Source organism: Mya arenaria, chromosome 17 (assembly GCF_026914265.1).
Source record: "Mya arenaria isolate MELC-2E11 chromosome 17, ASM2691426v1".
NCBI lineage: Eukaryota > Metazoa > Mollusca > Bivalvia > Myida > Myidae > Mya > Mya arenaria.
In genome coordinates, this window is record NC_069138.1 from 3534696 (window position 1) to 3555596 (window position 20901).

The window sequence follows — 20901 nt, forward strand, 5'->3', positions numbered from 1 at the left end:
ATATCAAATATTTAAACAGTTGACAGCCAATTCAACTAAGATCAATTTCAGTCTTAAATAATATTTTGTTGTCGTGCAACTAGTGACGGGTAAAAACCTTTTAACAAGTGAAATCACTTCTATTATAAATATCGTTTTTAAATGCCTTCTGAGATTAGGACCATTTATAGTCACAAAAGCGTGACTGTATAGACATTTCACAAATTGTAGATGTTCGAAAGGACACAGCACATACATTTTAATGAAACACACACAGCAAGTACATTTGGGCAAAGCGGACAAAGTACTATTTTGTGCGTTGCATGGACTTACGAATGACATAACATTTAACGTTAAGGTAAGCATGGAAAGTAGAGTGGTACAGTTTTTTTACGTTAGCATAAATTGACTATGACGGAATAAACCATTGAGTGGATAATAATCAATCATTTCAAGCATAAATTCTGGATTTCTATGTTGATCAATTACCGCGGTAAACCAAACATATTAATTTGAGCATACTATTGTATTTTGTCAATGTACATTATCCAAATATAGACCAGTTCGTCGAATGAAATCTAGTTTCGTTTTTTAAACAATATTTATTCGGTTGTTAGGTGCCGTCGCGCTCACAGCTCTATTCGCATTTGGAGGATACTACTTTATCTTCGTAAGTTTAAATTGTTTTTACTTTGTCTATGTTTATCAAAAACCTGATATATGTGTCAATATTCTATTTTGTTTCTTAAGATGTCTAAACAGCTATTGAATATATTTGAAACGTAGTTTGTGTTAAATTTGCGTCAATAAACGCAAAGTTGTGATTGTTAAGCGATATTCTTGTAGAAAAAGCTTGTACAAACATATTATATCAAAAGTGTGTTAAATACTTGTACTTGAATATTCTTTTCATTTAAAAATGTATTTTGTTAAAGAAAATATGAGTGTATATAATGCACTTTTGCAAAGACGTAACGGTAGCTATGAAAAGCATCCGAGAATCGTAATTATTGTGGGTTAAGATTTGATATAAAGGAATGTAAAGAGTATGTATAGGATTAAGATGACAGTTTATTTGTTTCAATTTCAGAGTTAACACCAAACAGTTTATTTCACTTATGTCTAGTTTGGTAATTCGTGCAATTTATAGACTTCAACCAACCAAGCCTTTTTGCATATAAATAAATAAAAACCATGCGTTTGTTTGCACATATCTCACATCAACTTGATCTTTTAAATCTAATTCTCACTATACGTCGCAATTGAAGAATAATGCCCACCGCGTTAAATTTTATGATTTTCCCCGCGTTCCACCTCGTCGAGTCAACGCAGTACGAGGCGTTTCGAAGTGTACATTAACGGTAATTAAGGTAATTAAGGTAGCTGTCAATTTTCTAACGGTGTTTTCTTTGTTATCGTGCTATAATTCTAGTCAGTTTTATTAAACTCATACCGTAATCTACAAATACTGAACACGTTCTTACTCAACACGTAGTTTGATCCACGAAAGGTATTTTTTTGCAACGTTGAAAGTATTCAGACGCTATTTAAATTTATTTGCAAAAATATAAATTTTGAAAAGCCTTTGTTAAACTTCTTCCCAATTATTTTCGTTGCTTTCAATCATTCAGCAGTTCCAATATAAGAACGGTAAACCAATACGCAATTACTAGCTTGCGTGGAAATAAATGGAAAGGTATATATATGCACTCTACTAAATGACGGTCGTCCTTGACGATATGGTACAGGGGCGTTTTACTTCTCCAACTAACATCAATATTTTAACTGTACACGTGGGCTTGGCGATCGCTTTGTATAATTGCATAAATTTTAGTAAATATAAAATAAATCTGAATCAGATTATGTATATCTTTAATGTTAAAGTGGAACATATATCATAAATAAAAATTCCTTGTAAATCTGGAAAAAAAAAATCAGACAAAAATAGAAATAGATCAAATAACTTTCAAAAGAATGGTTATTGATTATAGCAATCTAAAGATTCATACAAACAGTATGTGAGTAATTAAATGAATGTTATTTCAAAAGGAACGCGCTTTATAACCTGTTGATTTCAAATTAAAGTACAAATTATGGCATTGGGTTTCATTTCAAAACATTCTTCAATCAATACTAAAAACTCAAGCCTTAAAATTAAATTAAAAGATAATGTTTTGCGCTTTATTTCAATCAACCCAACACTCAAATAAGAGGCTTGAAAATTTCGTTTCTCTTTGTTTTTGTTAATTATTCATTTAATTATATATTAAGAGTACACATGCATGTATACCAACCATGGCATTTAGAAGTGAACAGTGAAAAAAAACCGGAACGTAACAGATATCATTGAATTCTACGTCTGCATTGATGTTATTATGATTGATGAAACAATGCGCAATTATCTCACATTATTACAGCACAAACGTAAAGTTTGCTTGATAAGCTGTACACAGTACTCCGTAAGCGGCGTAGACTGCGATGTGTTCCATTTAAAATGGTGAAGAAAAAGTGAAGAGATCTTTGTTTAAAGTCTTCATTTGAAGTAAAATTTTGCCTTCCGACGTAGCATTTATGACGCAATTTATCACGTGGTATACACACTGTGTACAGCAATGGAGAATAGCATCATATATGTTATCCAAGTTATTGTGACCCGTTGATTCTACTTAATTATATTTTACGTTCATCGCTTTAAAAATAACTAAGAATACTATTAGTGATGAAAGTAAATTCCAGGAACACTCCTAGAGAAACCAATGATTTCTCAACTGTAATCATCATAACTCGCATTTGCGATACTTTAATGATTATAAATCGCATTGATGTTACAAGAAAATAATCACGTAAGGAAATAATCTCAAACAATGCACTATTTCGTTTTATATTGGCAGAAAACTTTACATTAAAATCTGACCTAAATTTTTACTAAAGTGAGATATTCATACTGAAGAAATCCATTATAACAATACGAACTAATGAAGTATAAATTTCTTAAGGATTGAAGTATCTAAAATTTAACATTTGAAACAGATCATGTTAGGTCTTTCATTATATTAAAATACTTCCGACTGAGTACCTGTTGAATAATCGAAATAATCGAAATAAGTTGCGGTTTATTTAAAACATAAATCAAATGATTGCTGACAGTTCCATTATATCAAATATTTAAATATTTGTCTGATCACTGTGGGGTATTAAATGGTTTACGTTGGACGAGGTGCGTTTATGTGCGATTTAAATAAATGTTATAAGATAGCCATTTCTTATTCGTTTACTTATAGAGCAATACTGAGTAGAATACTTAACTTATGTCTGGTTTGGTGGGTCAAGTATTTTATAAATACATGTACAATCGAGGGTAAAGCGAAGCTAAGCGAACTGAATTGCTTTTCTCCTCATGGACGTATTTATTAAAAGAAATATATAACAATTCCAAATGTAACACTTATAAGTTAAATATGTTAAACATTTCTTCAGATGCCTCTGTAAAGGACCCAAACGTTTACGTAAGAGGATGAACATTTCGCTTTGAATATTGAAACAAGCGCTCCTTAAGCCGGGAGCCAAACAAAGACCGGCCCCACTTATGGAATGGTGGTTGGCTGAACCTCTGACCTCCATCACTCAAATAATTATAGTATTCATCTTTGCATTTTGGTGTATTTATGCATTATTGTACCTAGCTTAATTTCTTGTACAGCACATTTATGACAATAAGTGGCGGGCGGGGGAGGGGGGGGGGTGATGGCGCTGGGGAGCACTGTGCGTGAATAATTTACCCTCTAATTCCTCTAGTGGAATGATTCGAATAGAATACCTTATCCTCTAAAGTTTAGTGACGTTCAAAACATTATAATACTTATCATAGAGAGTTTGGACAATCTTATATAGATCTTTTGTATACATTTAAGTCACAGCTAAGAGAATTTATATGTTTTTCCAAACATAGTATATTTGATATAAATTTCGATTGAGTTCTTCTTCTATTACGTTTCAAGTTCTTTACATGGATTGATGTAATTAAATCGAAAACTATCAAGGTAAAATTGTTTTCGCATTTTTTGCTAAAATTTATGTTTAACATTTAAATAATTTTGTCATGTTTATAGATAATAAATTCAATATTCGTATGTATATATATGATAGTTGCCTTCTTTGTTTACTTTTATTGTGAAAGTTGCCCTGTTTCCGGTTATTTGTATTTGTGCTGAAGGTTATTGTATAGAATGTTTCGTTTAAACATGCACTCTTACTTCCAAATAAGATTTACCTAAATTGATAATATTGTTTTAATGTTCCAAAAAGGATGAGTAAATGTCGAACTCAATGGTTCTTATGAAGTTTATTTTTCAAAGAAATGAGGATAAAACACGCATTTTAAACTTATGAGACTATAGCAGACCGCAGTAAATATTTTAGCAAAAACCCCATCATTTAATAGTTTTGCGCTTTCTGCTATTAAATACACGGTTAATATCTTGTTATCCATAATTAATATTTTCCATAAAGTCATTATTTAGTAAGGAGTTCAAGGTTTTCTGTCAATATGGTTGTTTCATATACATGTATATGTATTGGTTTTGAATAAGATTGTCACTTCAAATTTAATGTTCAAATTTGCTTAATGGTAAAAGCATTTAAGTAAGTTGCTAGCACAGGTACATTATGGGGACTATTCAGGAAGCCGAACATGGTAAGTTGCTAACACAGGTACAATACAGGGACAATCCCAGTAGCCGAACATGGTAAGTTGCTAACACAGGTACAATACGGGGACAATCCCAGTAGCCGAACATGGTAAGTTGCTAACACAGGTACAATACGGGGTCAACCCAAGTAGCCGAACATGGTAAGTTGCTAACAGAGGTACAAAACGGGTACAAACCAAGTATCCGAACATGTTAAGTTGCTAACACAGGTACAATAGGGGGACAACCTAAGTGGCCGAACATGGTAAGTTGCTAACACAGGAACAATAAGAGGACAATCCCAGTTGCTGAACATGATAAGTTGCTTACACTGGTACAAAACAGGTAGAGTCCTTGTATCCGATCATGGTATATTGCTAACACAGGAACAATACAGGTAGAGTCCTTGTATCCAATCATGGTAAGTTGCCAATACAGGAACAATACATGAAGAGTCTTTGTATCCGATTATGGTAAGTTGCTTACACAGGAACAATGAAGGTAGAGTGCTTGTATCCGATCATGGCAAGTTGTTTACACAGGAACAATACAGGTAGAGTCCTTGTATCCGATCATGGTAAGGTGCTTTCACAGGAACAATACAGGTAGAGTCCTTGTGTCCGAACATGGTGAGTTGTTTATACAAGAACAATACAGGTAGAGTCCTTGTATCCGATCATGGTAATTTGCTTACACATGAACAATACAGGTAGAGTCCTTGTATCCGATCATGACAGCATCATTCGCATATTTTCAGACCATGGACCGTGACCCAGAAGGCCATCATTTCATGTCCCTGAGACTTTCCAGAGTTCTGAGGGACATCGGCGTCACCAGACAGATGGTGACTCGGAGGAGGAGGACATTCCTGTTTGCGGAGAAGGTGTCATCTGTAAATAGACTTATAAGATGTGATGCAAAGTATAACGCGTTTGTTTTTGGTAGCCAATCGGAAGGAACAACAACTCTAGGCATGAATTCAGATATAGATACTTTTGCATGGGAAAAACATTTTAATGTGATAAAATATTGGTCAGAATGGGAGCAAGGGGAGATGAATCTTTTGATAATAAAGAACGATTGTTCTCCGCCCCAACACTGCTGTTTACAGATGGTGAGACATGACTGTCCTTTGCCCGTCACACGGGAGATGGCGACAGCAAATTTGGATATGGCGGAGACAATGGATGGCATGGTGCTACTGAAAAACACTTGGTTGGATAATCCAATGGAGCAGATATTTGGTCGGTTATTTAGGAAACAAGGGCCCTCAAGAAGTGCTTTGAAATATTTAGACGTAATAGTCGCGTTAAAATACAGCGGACTGTTGTTTGAATGCAATTTCCTATTCACAAGACCAAAGCCTGGTCACTGGCCGAGACCTGAAATACTCGCGCAGGCACGTCAGTGTGAAACCTTCCTCGTTCCACAAGGACATGCTGAGAGTGATCAGTCACAACTGGAATGGAGGTTTTCTACGTCAATGATTGAAAGACTGCTCATGTTTGATCTTAATATTTTGAAAATACAGATTTATATATTTCTTAAAATCTTACGAACGTCTTTTTTCAAACCGTTAGTTGGTGATAGACTTAGCACGTTTCATTTCAAAACAGCTCTATTGTTCACCCTAGAGACATATCCACCAGAGATCTGGCAGGAGCGTAACCTGCTGCAGTGTGTTATATACTGCCTGAAAACTCTTCAACGTTGGTTCAAGCGTCGTTTTTGTCCACATTACACAATCTCGGGTGTGGACCTGTTTGTAGGAAAACTGAGAAAATGGGAATTTCCTCTCCTGTCAGCCGTTCTGTCTGACATGATAGACAACATCATGGACTATGTCTCCCAGATAGAAATGGACCAAATAGGGGTGAGGATTGGTAACATATGCAGATCAGTCAGTACAGGATATCAGAACTCATTAGCTACAGTGAGGTTCTGCTTTGATTGGACTTTAAACGATATATTCGAATTGTATTGGAGATGCACGATTGAAAAAATTGACATTTCTAAAACAAGGAGCATTCTCATAAAGGTTCGTGAGATTCTTTATGACTCCTATATATGGGAAGAATTGCAGCATGCACAGACGTTCCTATACCAATATCTTGCCTCCGTGACAGCATCTAGGTGTCTTCGCCTGAAAAATCGAATACCATCAGACGTTTACCGCCTGTACGAGGTCTCTCTAGACTCAGATCTCACCTCCAGTAGATTGAAGTTTGCATCTATGATGTACTGCAGTGGTCAGTATGAGAGGGCTAAACAGGTGTTGGTCTACACGGAGGCGCTGATGCATGCCGATGTGTGGCAGTACGGTCGGTTTTCAGGAAGGTCTCAACATAAGCCTACTGAGAGGTTTATTCAAAAGGTTTTTGAGCTGCCTGTTTCGGAAGTTATAAAACGGCATGTTGCATGCTCCGTTGTTTTTAATTCATTAGAAATATGTTGTGTACCTGGGTTCCTAGTATACGAGATGCATAGAACGATTCGCCCTGAAGATTTTCACCACAGACGTAAATCATTCGATGATTGGATGGACCTTGTAGTGATTGACTCCAAACCCTTTATGTTCTACCTGCAGTACCTCACATTCAGACAACTAGGGGAAGAAGAGAGAAGATTGGAAGCACTCGATAAGCTACACAACTACGTTTGTGTTGAGAGTAGAGGGTGTGGTTATATAGATACAGCCCTGAATGTACTTGGTCACTGCTATGAACTAGAGAACCGGTATGAACTTGCATGGACAGGCTACAGAAAATCCCTCGGGCTCCTTCCTTACAACAACGCAGCTAGCTGGCATATAGCCTTGGCATGTTACAGAGAATTTCTAAAAGAATTTCCCGACAACAACGCAGCAATATGGCATTTAGCCTTGACTACTAGTATTTGAAGTCTGTTTTTGGTGCCCTCGAGGCCATGAAAGTGTTTCCGTTATAAGGTTCGACCCAGCTTCTTCTCTGATGAGAATTTGTCATAGTGTCAATAGACAACTGGTACCATGTGTTTTTATTTCATAAATCAATGAATTAACGTTAAGTGATTGATGAAGAAGAAACAGTTAAACCATCTGGTTACATAACATGCTTTGTTGAAATATAAAGACATCTTATTTAAACAGTGTTTAAAGGATTTCGTGTACCCATGCATATGTCAGCTTTATTAATAAAAGAACTCATTAATCTCACGATGGCCAATATATAAACATATGTTGCTGTGGGTGTTTTTATAATTTCTTAAAAATAATCTCCTTCAATATTAATTGGGCAACAAGGGGCAATACGTTCGTCCTCTCTCCATTCAACAATCATGTTGATTTAGTATATATTTGAGGATAACACGTCGGAAGAACTATAGTATTGTTCCATTACGGCTCTTTCTTTTCGAAAACAGACCGAAGATTTTGTTTCCTTTTCTGATAACCATCACTAGCATAATACTTTTGTTAACGTTTTGTTGTCGATTTCGAACAGACAAGGATGTATTGTGTATTATTTAGGCGAGAATTATTTATTAATGGGCTGTTTTAGTAAAGTGTTATATTGTGTATAACGTATGTGTTTGCATTTGTGTACAATATATTATATTATAATATATTATAATAGAAAGTTAATCGATCGGTTTCACAGTATAATTCGGAGGAAATAGTATAAGGTGTTAAACCGTTCAAAACAAATACGACAATGCACAATTCAAAATAAGGCTACAAAAGCGAAAGGTTTGATGAAGAACGTACAATTCACAGATTTGGCAAAAGCTGGCAAGCAAAGACATACTGTAAGCAGGTTAAACGATTAGTCTCTTAGAATCTGCCAATCATTATAAAGAAACTGGGTACCAGGTACAAATAAACGTAAACGTTAATATCTAGCAGTCCCCATTTGATGAGTATAGCATTGGCCATCGAAAATAAATGTATTGCATATAACTTATTAAATCATATTCAATTATTCTACGATTCAAATTGCTCAAACATTTAGTAATTCCATTATCCTGATGCAACTTACAGTGAATGTGTTTAAAGGTTTGATTGTCACCACGATATATATCATGGTACAGTTTCAAGGAGCACCAGTAGAAATAATTCATACAGTGTGACATTTATTTTCATACCAAATAGTAAAAATTAATAGTAGTAATCAATTGTACTGACCAAAGAAGAATCAATATGCACACCTGAATTATGTCTTAGTGACATTAATAAATATCTAAAAAAATATATGGAAGACAGTTTGGCCCAAAATTACTTCATAATAATTTGAAAAGAGATTAAACATATGTACAACAAAACTACCAGTTTAAGTTATGTTTTAATCTAAAATAAACTTTTCTCCTTAATCAATTTGAGTATATTGAACACCGGTAATGTGATAAAATATACACGAAGAAAATGCTGTTATATACTTGTTGACAAACTCTCAAGCACGTCCGTTCCGATATCGGCTTTCCACTTATCTCGCTCTTCAATGGCTTTCTAAGTAGTTCTTGGGACTCAAGTGGATGGTTCGCAGTAAGCAGATTTTAAAGTTATGAAAAATTCCGAGAAATTATGACTGAAGAGATGTTACTCGCATTTGCACGAAGGTATGCAGGGCCATATTCAGAATTTGACCTGAGAGGGGTTGCACTTTGCTATCTAATCTTCAAACGAGCACACCTTTCCACTGTAGCCGAAAAAAGAATGTTCCACTCGTGATATTTAAGATGACCTGACCCAAAACGTTTATACTTATTCTGGTATAAAATGATACATTATGGACGTCCCCAGTTTTGGTATTTTGAATGTATCTGTAAACCATTTTGCTGGTTATTGCTAAGGTCACACGTCACTAAATCGATTAACATTAATAATACTAAAAAAGCAAATAACACCTAATCGGAAGTGATAAATCAGTGCTACAGGCGTGTTTTTCTTCTATTTTCCAGCATACCATATTAATTATCAGGACGTATGCTACTTTCATCCTTGTATTAGCCGCATTGGCGTAGAATATCAAGCAGTTTTCTAGAACTCGAGAGTTATTATCCTTTGTATCATTTTTCAGGGTCCTACCGATAGCATACTTTTTTTATTTCACGTTTTGTTTGCGAGATTGGGCATTTATGGATTGTGTATTATTCAGGTGATTATGGTTTATCCATGAGCTGTTTAAGTGCAGTTTTATATTGTGTTTAATGTGTGTGTTCACATTACATTATATGAGCCGCATCGCACAATTTTGGGCCTTCGGACATAAATTTTCTTTCATTTTATTAAATGGATGGACCTGGTAGTAATTGACTCCAAACCCTTTATGTTCTACCTGCAATATCTCACATTCAGACAACTTGGAGAAGAATACAGAAAACCGGAAGCGCTAGATAAGTGATTTAATAATTTTTAGAAGAGAGTAGAGGGCGTGAACATAAAGAGACAGCCTTCCACGTACTTGGTCACTGCTTTGAACTTGAGAACTTGTATGGTGTGGCATTGGTATGCTACAGAAAATCCCTCGAAATCTTCCCCTATAACAACGCAGGCAGATGGCATATCATGAGACTCCTTCAGCAAGCACGGGGATTAGAAACACACAGCTTCGAGAATTCAAATTGCATGGCACTTGGTGATATACATGAAGTAACAATAAAACGATCTTCAGGATGTTTCATTGATATTTATTTATATTTCGGACAGGCCCTGTATAGTTAAATAATACGAATTTAGAGACACATTTAAAACTGGTATGTACTTATTCGTTATGAATTTGCTTGTCCTTATTTAACATTCAAACTTAGACCTTTATTGTTTGACTTTTTCTAACATTTACTATAAGACATGTGAATGTGTTTTGACTTGTAATTAAATTGAAAAACAAAATCAAAATACCACATACATATTCAATTTTGACTCTTAATACATTTAGATGCAGAACATTTTACTTTAAAGAAAATCTCAATTTTCGTCCGCATTGTTTGTTCTTTTGTATGTTTAAAAGAAATTAAAATTGAAGTAAAACTACTTTTCTACGCAATAAAAACCAGTAATATGTTAATAAAAGAAGGCATCAATAAAAATAAGAAAACCATGATTTCTTTTGACTTTGAACTCCAAATTGGTTTTCGTAGTATATTTTTTATTTCAACGAATTTTATTCACTATCTAAAAGAACATCAGATTAAAACATTGAATGTTGTACTAATATATAATATGTCGAAACGGATTAAAACGAACGCAGAGCCTATACTGTTCATAGATTAAGCATAATCATGATAATTAAAGAGTGATTCCTAGCTATATAGTGAACGTACGTTCGTGCTGTATGAACACCCCTGTGTGATTGCGTATTATAAATAAAGGAGATTCGTATACGGATTTAAGAGGGGTGTTCAAGAGTGCAACTACCGGAAGCATTCTGAAATGGGTTAAATTTAGAATGAAACGAAATGAGCATGTACATAAAAAAAAGGTTAATCTTGTTCAAAAAAAGAATTACAATCAAGCTGTTTTGCCACATAGAACGCAAAATAGACCTTCTTATGTCCGAGGTGGAGTTACTAAGGGAACAACCTTTTGAAATTCACTTCTCCCTCAGAACCGAAAATTAAATGGATTAAAATACTGACATGTGGGTTTGGTGGAACTCTTAAAAAACAATGTTATTATTCAAAATCGTGCATTTAAGCACATTCTTGTATTGTGTCCAATATGGGCATAATCATTGTACTTGAAAATCCGTGGGTTTGTCTGTTTGTGTTGCGGGATGGTTGGGGGTGTATATCAAGCCGAACTAAGGCTAGCTCGTGCCCAGCCAATGGTTTCTATGGAACTGTAAATTATTTCAAGATTAGCATTGATATATGGGGCTCAACAATGGTTAATACAGAAAAATATCAATATGTGTTTCATAAGAATAATACTACCTGTGAACACAGGGATAAAAGAACTAGATATTTAAGGTATCCGATGTACAAATACAAATTGTCATCTAAACTTTGCAAGCCATTAATAGTTTGATGCATGTTAGCCCTGAATAGGTGTAGTATTAGTTGGAAAGGTGTTGCTTTCCGATAACTAACAGCTAAAAGATATGCCCGAAAATAATAAAAATAATGGAGAAGAAGAATGAGAAGAAGAAGAAGGAAAAAGAAGAAGAAGACCCTTGATATATAATGGTTATCGTGTAGGAAAGAACAGAAATGAGTGTAAATAAGAATAATACACGTAACATGAAATGACAGAACCAAGCAAACCCAAGGGGCAAGTCTAGAAAATGAGACAAGACAGACCATGAGAAAAAACATAAAATGAGACAAGCCATACTATCAGGCAAGATGTACTATGAGACAATACAGAATATGAGACAATACAGACTATGAGACAATACAGAATATGAGACAACACAGAATATGAGACAAGCCAGAATATGATGCAAGATATAATATGAGACAACATGGAATATGAGACAAGACAGAATATAAGACAACCCATAATTTGAGACAAAACATAATATGAGACAACCCAGACTATGAAACAAGACAGAATATGACACACGACAGAATATGGGAGAAGACATAATATTAGACAAGACAGAATATGAGAAAGCCAGACTATCAGGCAGGATATAATATAAGACAAGACAGAATATAAGACAGGTCAAAATTTGAGACAACTCAGACTATGAGACAAGGCAGAATATGAGACAAGACAGACTATTAGACAAAACAAAAAAACATAAGACATGATAAAGCATGATACAAGACAAATATGAGACAAGACAGTATCTGAGACAACCCAGACTATGAGGAAAGAAAGAATATGAGACCAGACATAATATTAGACAAGACAGAACATAAAACACTGTATTGCACTCATACTACGCAGAACAAAGTAAGGGTGAAAGGCCGATAACTGTCCATTATATCAGAGAAAGACCAGTCCGAGGCAGGCAGTGCTAAGGTTTTTTTCGCTGAAATAACGGACAGATTGAGGCGTTTCACATACTTGAAACAAGTAAATGACGAAGTCTAAACCATGTTTTTCATGGCACTAATGAATTTGAAAGATACTGATTATAAATCTCTTGGGCGAATAAAACATAGTTTGCACTGATAAACATATAAATTGTGAATAATTATTTTTGGTAATTTTAAATGATAATCTTTGGAACTTTTACGTATATATAAGAAGTGCAAAATGTATTATCATTGTGCATTTGTCGCTTAATACAGACACATTTCTACTTTTAAAGGGACATACAACAAATGAACAAGTTCCTTTTCTCTAACAGCTGCGCAAACGTCAGTCACATATGCGTTGGTCATTGAGATGTTAAAACCTTTAAATCATAATTTTACAAAAGATCGCATTTTGAGAATTATTTATTAAATCTCAATAAAAGAGGGTTTTAAAGATATTGTACTTTTGAATATGTGCATTGTTTTCAACGATTTTAATAGCATTAACACGAATAACAAGCTGTCAACACACGCCATTATTCTATTGTGCTTTCATTACGCCATACTTCTATATCTACTGACTATTCATTATTTTTACAATGACTGGCCAATATAAAAATAGTGGACAGTCCCTTCTTGAAATAGTAGACAGTTAGTAGAAATAAAATACGGACGGAAGTCCAATAACCCATAAAGAGAACAAAAAGAAGAATGGATGACGTCACAAGCATGTGTCAATACAAGTAAAAGTATATCCTGTGTCAAAAATATCAATGTTAACAGACAATATTTAATCGTTTAAGGATAACTTATCAAACACTTTTGACATGTTCCACCATTCAAGTACGCATTAAAAAAAATCACGAAGCTTAATGATGATACAGTAATAAGTGAATCCCAGCCATGAAAGTAAGTGTGCTACTGTATTTTATTAAAGAACGCGTAGATATATATACATCTATACACTTACACGTATGATGTAGTACACAAAAAATAGTTCACATGTAACGGTACCCGTAGTGTTTCGAAGTGTTGTATATGTAATTATATAACCGTATTATTTCGCAATTATAATAAAAAAGGCAACAAAGTTTGAAGTGAAACTCTTATTCAAAATCAATACATACACATGACTTCTTTTTATTGTATCATAAACATCAATTTTGACTGATAAACCTTTAACTACTTACTAAACAATGCATTTATAGGTAATATAAATTACTGATAACAATAGTGTAACCATGTATTTAATAGCAGAAATGCAAAGAATATTAAATGATTGGTGAATTCTAATAAATTTACTGTGGTGTGCTATAGCCTCATATGGTAGAAATGTCGTGTTTTATGCTCATTTCTTTCAAATTAAACTCGTTATCCTTCATAAGCACCATTGTTTTCGACATTTGTTCACCCTTTTGGAATATTAAAACAATATTATTAATTGTTTTAAATTTTATTTTGGAGTAAGAGTACATCTTTAGTATATAAAAAGAAACACAATTGAGAATATTTTCATGTCAACTCGACTCAATTATATTCATATCACCATTGAAATTAATTCATTTGAATTTTAAAAGTTCATTTTTTTAATAAAACTTCAAATACATGTATGCAAGAATGTAAGGAACAAATGTACACCCAAACATTAAATTGGCCTATGTTTTAGGATCATATTAAAGTTCTTAATTTCCTTTCTTAATCCCGTGTATATACTATATAGAACTGATTTTCATATTTATTTCATTTTTTTTATTTCAACTAGACAATATGCTTGATTTCCTTTATTTCATGCATATTGGTGAAATTATAAAAATATTGGTGAATGATAACTTGATTTTTTCACTTTGGCTCGAGTGAAATGATAACATAAGATCATTTTACTCTGTACAGACAACTTGGGACTACTTTTTCGATCTTTTTATCAGATTTGCTTCCCTTGACTAAAAAGTACATGTATCTGACAAGTAGAGTAGACGTTTGTTGTACGCCACTCATGAAAATATTTGTTCTGTGACCACTCGTTAATTAAAATTCAACAAATATCTTATAATTACAGTGCCATTACACAGTTGAGTACACTAAATATCATTGCATGATTTATCAAGTTTATTTCATGCTTTCCGGGTGGTTTATGAATATTTATCGATGAAACAAAAATGATCTTTCACTGTTTCAAACAATGAAACACTAATTTGATATTAATTTTATCATATTTGAGATTTAAGCCTATCTTACGTCAAAATCAAGCTTCAGCTCCTACACGACTGAGAAAAAAAATCAACGACGTTATTTCTTAAATAAGGTTACGTCACTAAAATTTGGCGAGTTTTTCTGAAAACGCAATCAAATGAAAGTTAATATCCTTTTATGTATATAATAAAATAATGTTTATTTTAGTTGAAGATTGTAATATATTTGACCTCGTGAACGCAAAAAGTATATATTTCACTCTTGGCTGCGCCACACGTAAAATACAACTTTTGATGCTTACTCGGTGAAATAAATTTAGACCACATATCATCAGTTTGATTAATGAGAGGATATATTTCTAGCAGAGTAAACATATTTAGGGTGTTGGAACATCAGTTTAATTAATGAGAGGATATATTTCTAGCCGAGTAAACATATTTAGGGTGTTGGAACATCAGTTTAATTAATGAGAGGATATATTTCTAGCAGAGTAAACATATTTAGGGTGTTGAACATCAGTTTAATTAATAAGAGGATATATTTCTAGCAGAGTAAACATATTTAGGGTGTTGGATCATCAGTTTAATCAATGAGAGGATATATTTCTAGCAGAGTAAACATATTTAGGGTGTTGGAACATCAGTTTAATTAATGAGAGGATATATTTCTAGCAGAGTAAACATATTTAGGGTGTTGGATCATCAGTTTAATCAATGAGAGGGTACATTTCTAGCAGAGTAAACATATTTAGGGTGTTGGAACATCAGTTTAATCAATGAGAGGATATATTTCTAGCAGAGTTAACATATTTAGGGTGTTTAAACATCAGATTAATCAATGAGAGGATATATTTCTAGCAGAGTTAACATATTTAGGGTGTTTAAACATCAGTTTAATCAATGAGGGTATATATTTCTAGCAGAGTTAACATATTTAGGGTGTTTAAACATCAGTTTAATCAATGAGAGGATATATTTCTAGCAGAGTTAACATATTTAAGGTGTTGGAACATCAGTTTAATCAATGAGAGGATATATTTCTAGCAGAGTAAACATATTTAAGGTGTTGGAACATCAGTTTAATCAATGAGAGGATATATTTCTAGCAGAGTTAACATATTTAAGGTGTTGGAACATCAGTTTAATCAATGAGAGGATATATTTCTAGCAGAGTAAACATATTTAGGGTGTTGGAACATCAGTTTAATCAATGAGAGGATATATTTCTAGCAGAGTTAACATATTTAGGGTGTTGGAACATCGGTTTTATCAATGAAAGGATATATTTCTAGCAGAGTAAACATATGTAAGGTGTTTGAACATCAGTTTAATTAACGAGAAGATATATTTCTAGCAGAGTAAACATATTTAGGATGCTTAAACATCAGTTTAATCAATGAGAGGGTACATTTCTAGCAGAGTTAACATATTTAAGGTGTTGGAACATCAGTTTAATCAATGAGAGGATATATTTCTAGCAGAGTTAACATATTTAAGGTGTTGGAACATCAGTTTAATCAATGAGGGGATACATTTCTTGCAGAGTTAACATATTTAGGGTGTTGGAACATCAGTTTAATCAATGAGGGGATGCATTTCTTGCAGAGTAAACATATTTAGGGTGTTGGAACATCGGTTTTATCAATGAGAGGATATATTTCTAGCAGAGTAAACATATGTAAGGTGTTGGACCAGGCAGTTAATGAGGTTAATTGTGTTCAATAATTTATTGAGTTGATTAAAGTTATTTAAGCATTTTTCGATAAACTGGGCACGAAACCTATTTAAATCTTGCTTAGATTATTTCAATCGATAATTTAAGATTAATGATGAAGACAGCTCCAAAGTGGCCCTAATTTTTCGCACTAAATTATGTCCGTTATAATAGGATCAAACTAAGCATACTAGTTTTGTACTAGTTTTGTAAATTTCTGATATTGATGAGTTCTAAGAGTTTTAAAGGAGGGAGTGTCCAAAAATCGGCAAATACATTATCTTCACAAGAAAAGCATAGCAATGGCCGTAAATCACGTATTTACATTAAAAATAATGTTTTGTCCCTGCCTCAGCTGAGTAAACAAGTTTAAAATTAAAGTATAATGGTTTTCCGGTGAATACTGTGTATATTAAGCATGAGAAAGGCACATATAATACTGGTATATAGATTAATTCAAAACAAACCTTCGTGTCTGGACAATTATGAGTATGCTAAATACGGACCATGCGTGCTAAAATACTTAGGTTGAGGAAGCCTCTGTCAAACGTACGCTTTTCAGCCAACACAATTACCTATACCCCGCATCGCCACTTGGTACGAAGTATTCAAAGGTTTTCCGAGAAGAACTTGACAATACCGATGATGGTATGCAGTTATTTAGAAGTCGATTTTCGGATTTATTCGGAACGCAGAATCTGAAAAGCGTTTGAAATAATTGATTCGTAATATTCGGAATTAAAATGTTCCGTACGCAAGGTACGTGTTAGGAAAACGTTGAACTTCGTCTTCCTTAAGCGAGGCTCTCATCGACAATTATAAGTGATTTTCTCATGTGTGAATTGATAACAAGAAAGTTAACATATAAAACCCCATAACCCCAAACTCGGTTTAAACCAATCACGGAAATTGCTGAAAGGTTTTTATTGACCAGATATACCTAGCTATCGGGAAAAGACGGGACGTAAGAGGGAGCACACTTTGGAAGTGAACCATAAAACGTCCGTCCTTTACACGATGTGGTGAAAATGAAGGATCCATTTGTTGGATTGACATTCTTTCACCCAACTATCGACTCATAATTGTCTTAAAAATTGTATATTGTACTAACCATATTCACTTGGAAAATTACATACCACTATATCAGCTTATGGAATGGGTCCGTGTTATATGACTTATAACGTTTGGTGTTATTTAACATGAATAATACAGTTAGTTGAAATTATATCTTTAAATGGTCCATCTAAAACTTGGTATACATTTTGTTTACGTTTGATCTGCAGTTGGTATATAACTACTGCTACTGCTACTGCTACTACTACTACTACTACTACTACTACTACAACAACTACTTCCACCACTTTTATTTATTATATCACTATATTTGTACAACTTCTATTACTGTTTTCTTAAGTAGGTGAACACTTAAATATCATAATTGTAAAATTAAATATTATAAGACGTCCTTTAATTTTTGCGTATTGAGTAAATATCTGGGTCAAACTGCCTTTAAAGTACGTTATCTTTTCAAATCGAAAATGGCATGTCCATAGCATAATCAAATATTTCCGTTGTGAGATTTTAAAAGGACTTTCGACTCTGTTATCAGTCGATACCGCTTAAGATGTGAACGCAAAAACAAGGATTAGAGCAGGTACGCATTATGTCATATTATTAAAAAGTGCAGTGGTCATATTTAGAGGTTGATTATGTGTTGAAGAATAATTTCGGTATGTAATATATACGCCACAGTAAATTTTGAAATATATGTTACATATATATGTTCTGATATGTTGAAAACCCATTGTTTATAAGGTAAGTAAAATATGTGTAAGACGATGCCTTTAAACAATGGCGGTTAGCCAAACATTTACCAACGACGATATTTCGATAATAGCTGAATGATTGTTGTCTTATAGCGTTGTGGGGGTTTTCTACGTTGGTGTTTGTTGGACATTCATGAGTGTGCCTTCAAACGGAATCCTGGATATATATAGGTAGTTGAGCCCTTAACATTTTTTTCTAAGTTTATTCTCATAAATCCGAAGTGCAAATCTTTGTTTTACTATTAAATTGTTTTATTGTTTTCATAAGTTGTAACAGATATCAGGTATTATCGTTATCTTATAATTAAATCATAACAAATATTAATTATCTGTTAAACCTTTTTTCCAGTTTCTATATAACTATGACCATTTTTTTTGTATGACACATGCTTTATTAGAAGTATTTCAGCATGTCTCACGTTTTTATTAATTGTTTTTATTATAAAGAATAATTACATAAACCGTTTATTTTCCATTTAAATTATGAAACGAAAGCTTGAAACTTGCTTCTGAATGCATGACCAACTTTCATAGAACGCTCGTCCATTTTGTAGTATTTAAATAATGACGTCATCTAAACCGGTTTGCCGTCAAAATAAAAAATAAAACGAATTGCGTTATAAGTATAGTGTCCATGTTGTGATTCTTATTGGATATGAGCTAAGAAAGATATGTTTTATCTCTTCCAGGTACTCTACAATGCATGAAGCGCATGAAATGGCATTGCTTTGACAGATTGTGGAATTCAAGCTTTCATCATTACAGGTACAACAGGCTTGTAGTTTTTACAGAAAAAAATGCGATCAATTGAATCTGACACAGGGCATCATATGATACAGAGTTGTATTTATGAAATAAGTTTTTAAGCTCGCCAAAGTCTCACTAACTGAACATGTCCTGAACTAGTCTTGTTGAATGAAAGTGTGTATCATAAAGCGAACCGTGACGGGTATATATGTATGTAACAGTTGTGTCAGGTAATATAATTATTTCAGTTCATTTTTCTGCTATATAAATATTTTCACCAGCAATAATGATGAATGATGCTTATCAACCCAGTACATACAATGTTTTTCTTCAATGAGTAATACATTTGTAATTCTGAATCATGTCATGACAGGCTTATAAGTGGAAATTGAGAATGAAAAATGAGTATTTTCGTGACAGTTGGTCCTATGTTGATTGTGTGATCAGAACAACTTTTTCTATTCACTGTTTTATTATTGCAAGTTATTTTATGACGGTGCTTCCGTTCGATGTATTGTTCGACTAGTCTAAGGCAAATATACATGGTAAGTAAAGATGTGGCGTCCGTTCAATGGATAAGCCTAATACTCTAAAGTCAAATGTACATAACAAATTTAGATGCTGCGTCCTTTTGATGGATAAGCCAATAATCTAAAGTCAAATGTACTTTGCAAGTTTAGATGCTGCGTCCGTTCGATTGATAAGCCAATAATCTAAACCCAAATGTACTTTGGAAGTTTAAAGGCTGCGTCCTTTCAATTGATAAGCCAATAATCTAAAGTAATATGCTCATTGCAAGTTTAGATGCTGCGTCCTTTCGATGGATAAGCCAAAAATCTAAAGTCAGATGTACATAACAAGTTTAAATGCTGCGTCCTTTCGACGGATAAGCCAATAATCTAAAGTCAAATGTACATTGCAAGTTTAGATGCTGCGTCCTTTCGATGGATAAGCCAATAATCTAAAGTCAAATGTACATTGCAAGTTTAGATGCTGCGTCCTTTCGATGGATAAGCCAATAATCTAAAGTCAAATGTACATTGCAAGTTTAGATGCTGCGTCCTTTCGACGGATAAGCCAATAATCTAAAGTCAAATGTACTTTGCAAGTTTAGATGCTGCGTCCTTTCGATTGATAAGCCAATAATCTAAAGCCAAATGTACTTTGGAAGTTTAGATGCTGCGTCCTTATGTACTACTGAAGTGCAAACACTCATAAGACATGCAAAACAATCCCTACAAAAAAGCGGCTAAATCATGCCGTCGTTGAGAAGATCTGATAAAAGAAGATAACAAAACATTCTTAATGATCATAAAACTATTTATTTATGTATTTATTGCTTTAAAGGATATATTTTCTGGTTGCTATTACTCCTATATATCGTTATCAGTGTTTTTCGTTACGACAATATCTTGAATTTCTGTCTTAGATAAGCGTTTACAAGTAGAAACCTTACAGCAGTTTTGAAATTGAGATGTTTATGAGCTTTCTTTATCTCTTATGCGAAGTTTTAACCAATGTTCAGACTGAACGAGTCGATATCTGAATAATCCCCCAGAACTAGTCAAAGATATTTCTGATTTACAGATGCTATTATAATATGCAAATATACATGTACAAATTATATTTATATTTATTATCACGTACAATATTTTTTTTCGTAATCAAAGCTCAATTCTGATCCGAAATATTAAAGATCAGTGTTCCAGGTAACTCACTCTACATTAATGTGTTTGTTATTTATAAAGATATTTGTTAACCACTTGAAGACGTTACGACATGAGTGTTTATGATATTGAAAAAGGAATTAAAACGTA

At 33.5% G+C, this 20901-nt stretch overlaps 2 protein-coding genes across 3 annotated transcripts in view; both read left to right on the forward strand.

Moving 5' to 3' along the window:
• Positions 1-20901, forward strand: part of LOC128224000 (uncharacterized) — a 125104-nt gene that overhangs the window by 18477 nt on the left and 85726 nt on the right. The window lies entirely within an intron of this gene.
• LOC128223994 (uncharacterized) lies at positions 75-8291 on the forward strand. 2 transcript variants are annotated; one of them, XM_052933559.1, is made up of 4 exons: positions 75-337; positions 597-649; positions 1611-1675; positions 5425-8291. In XM_052933559.1, exon 4 carries the CDS (start codon positions 5428-5430, stop codon positions 7564-7566), a length of 2139 nt encoding a protein of 712 aa, XP_052789519.1. In that variant the 5' UTR covers positions 75-337; positions 597-649; positions 1611-1675; positions 5425-5427; the 3' UTR covers positions 7567-8291. The 2 variants fall into 2 exon arrangements, with proteins under 2 accessions (XP_052789519.1, XP_052789518.1); XM_052933558.1 differs by lacking the exon at positions 1611-1675.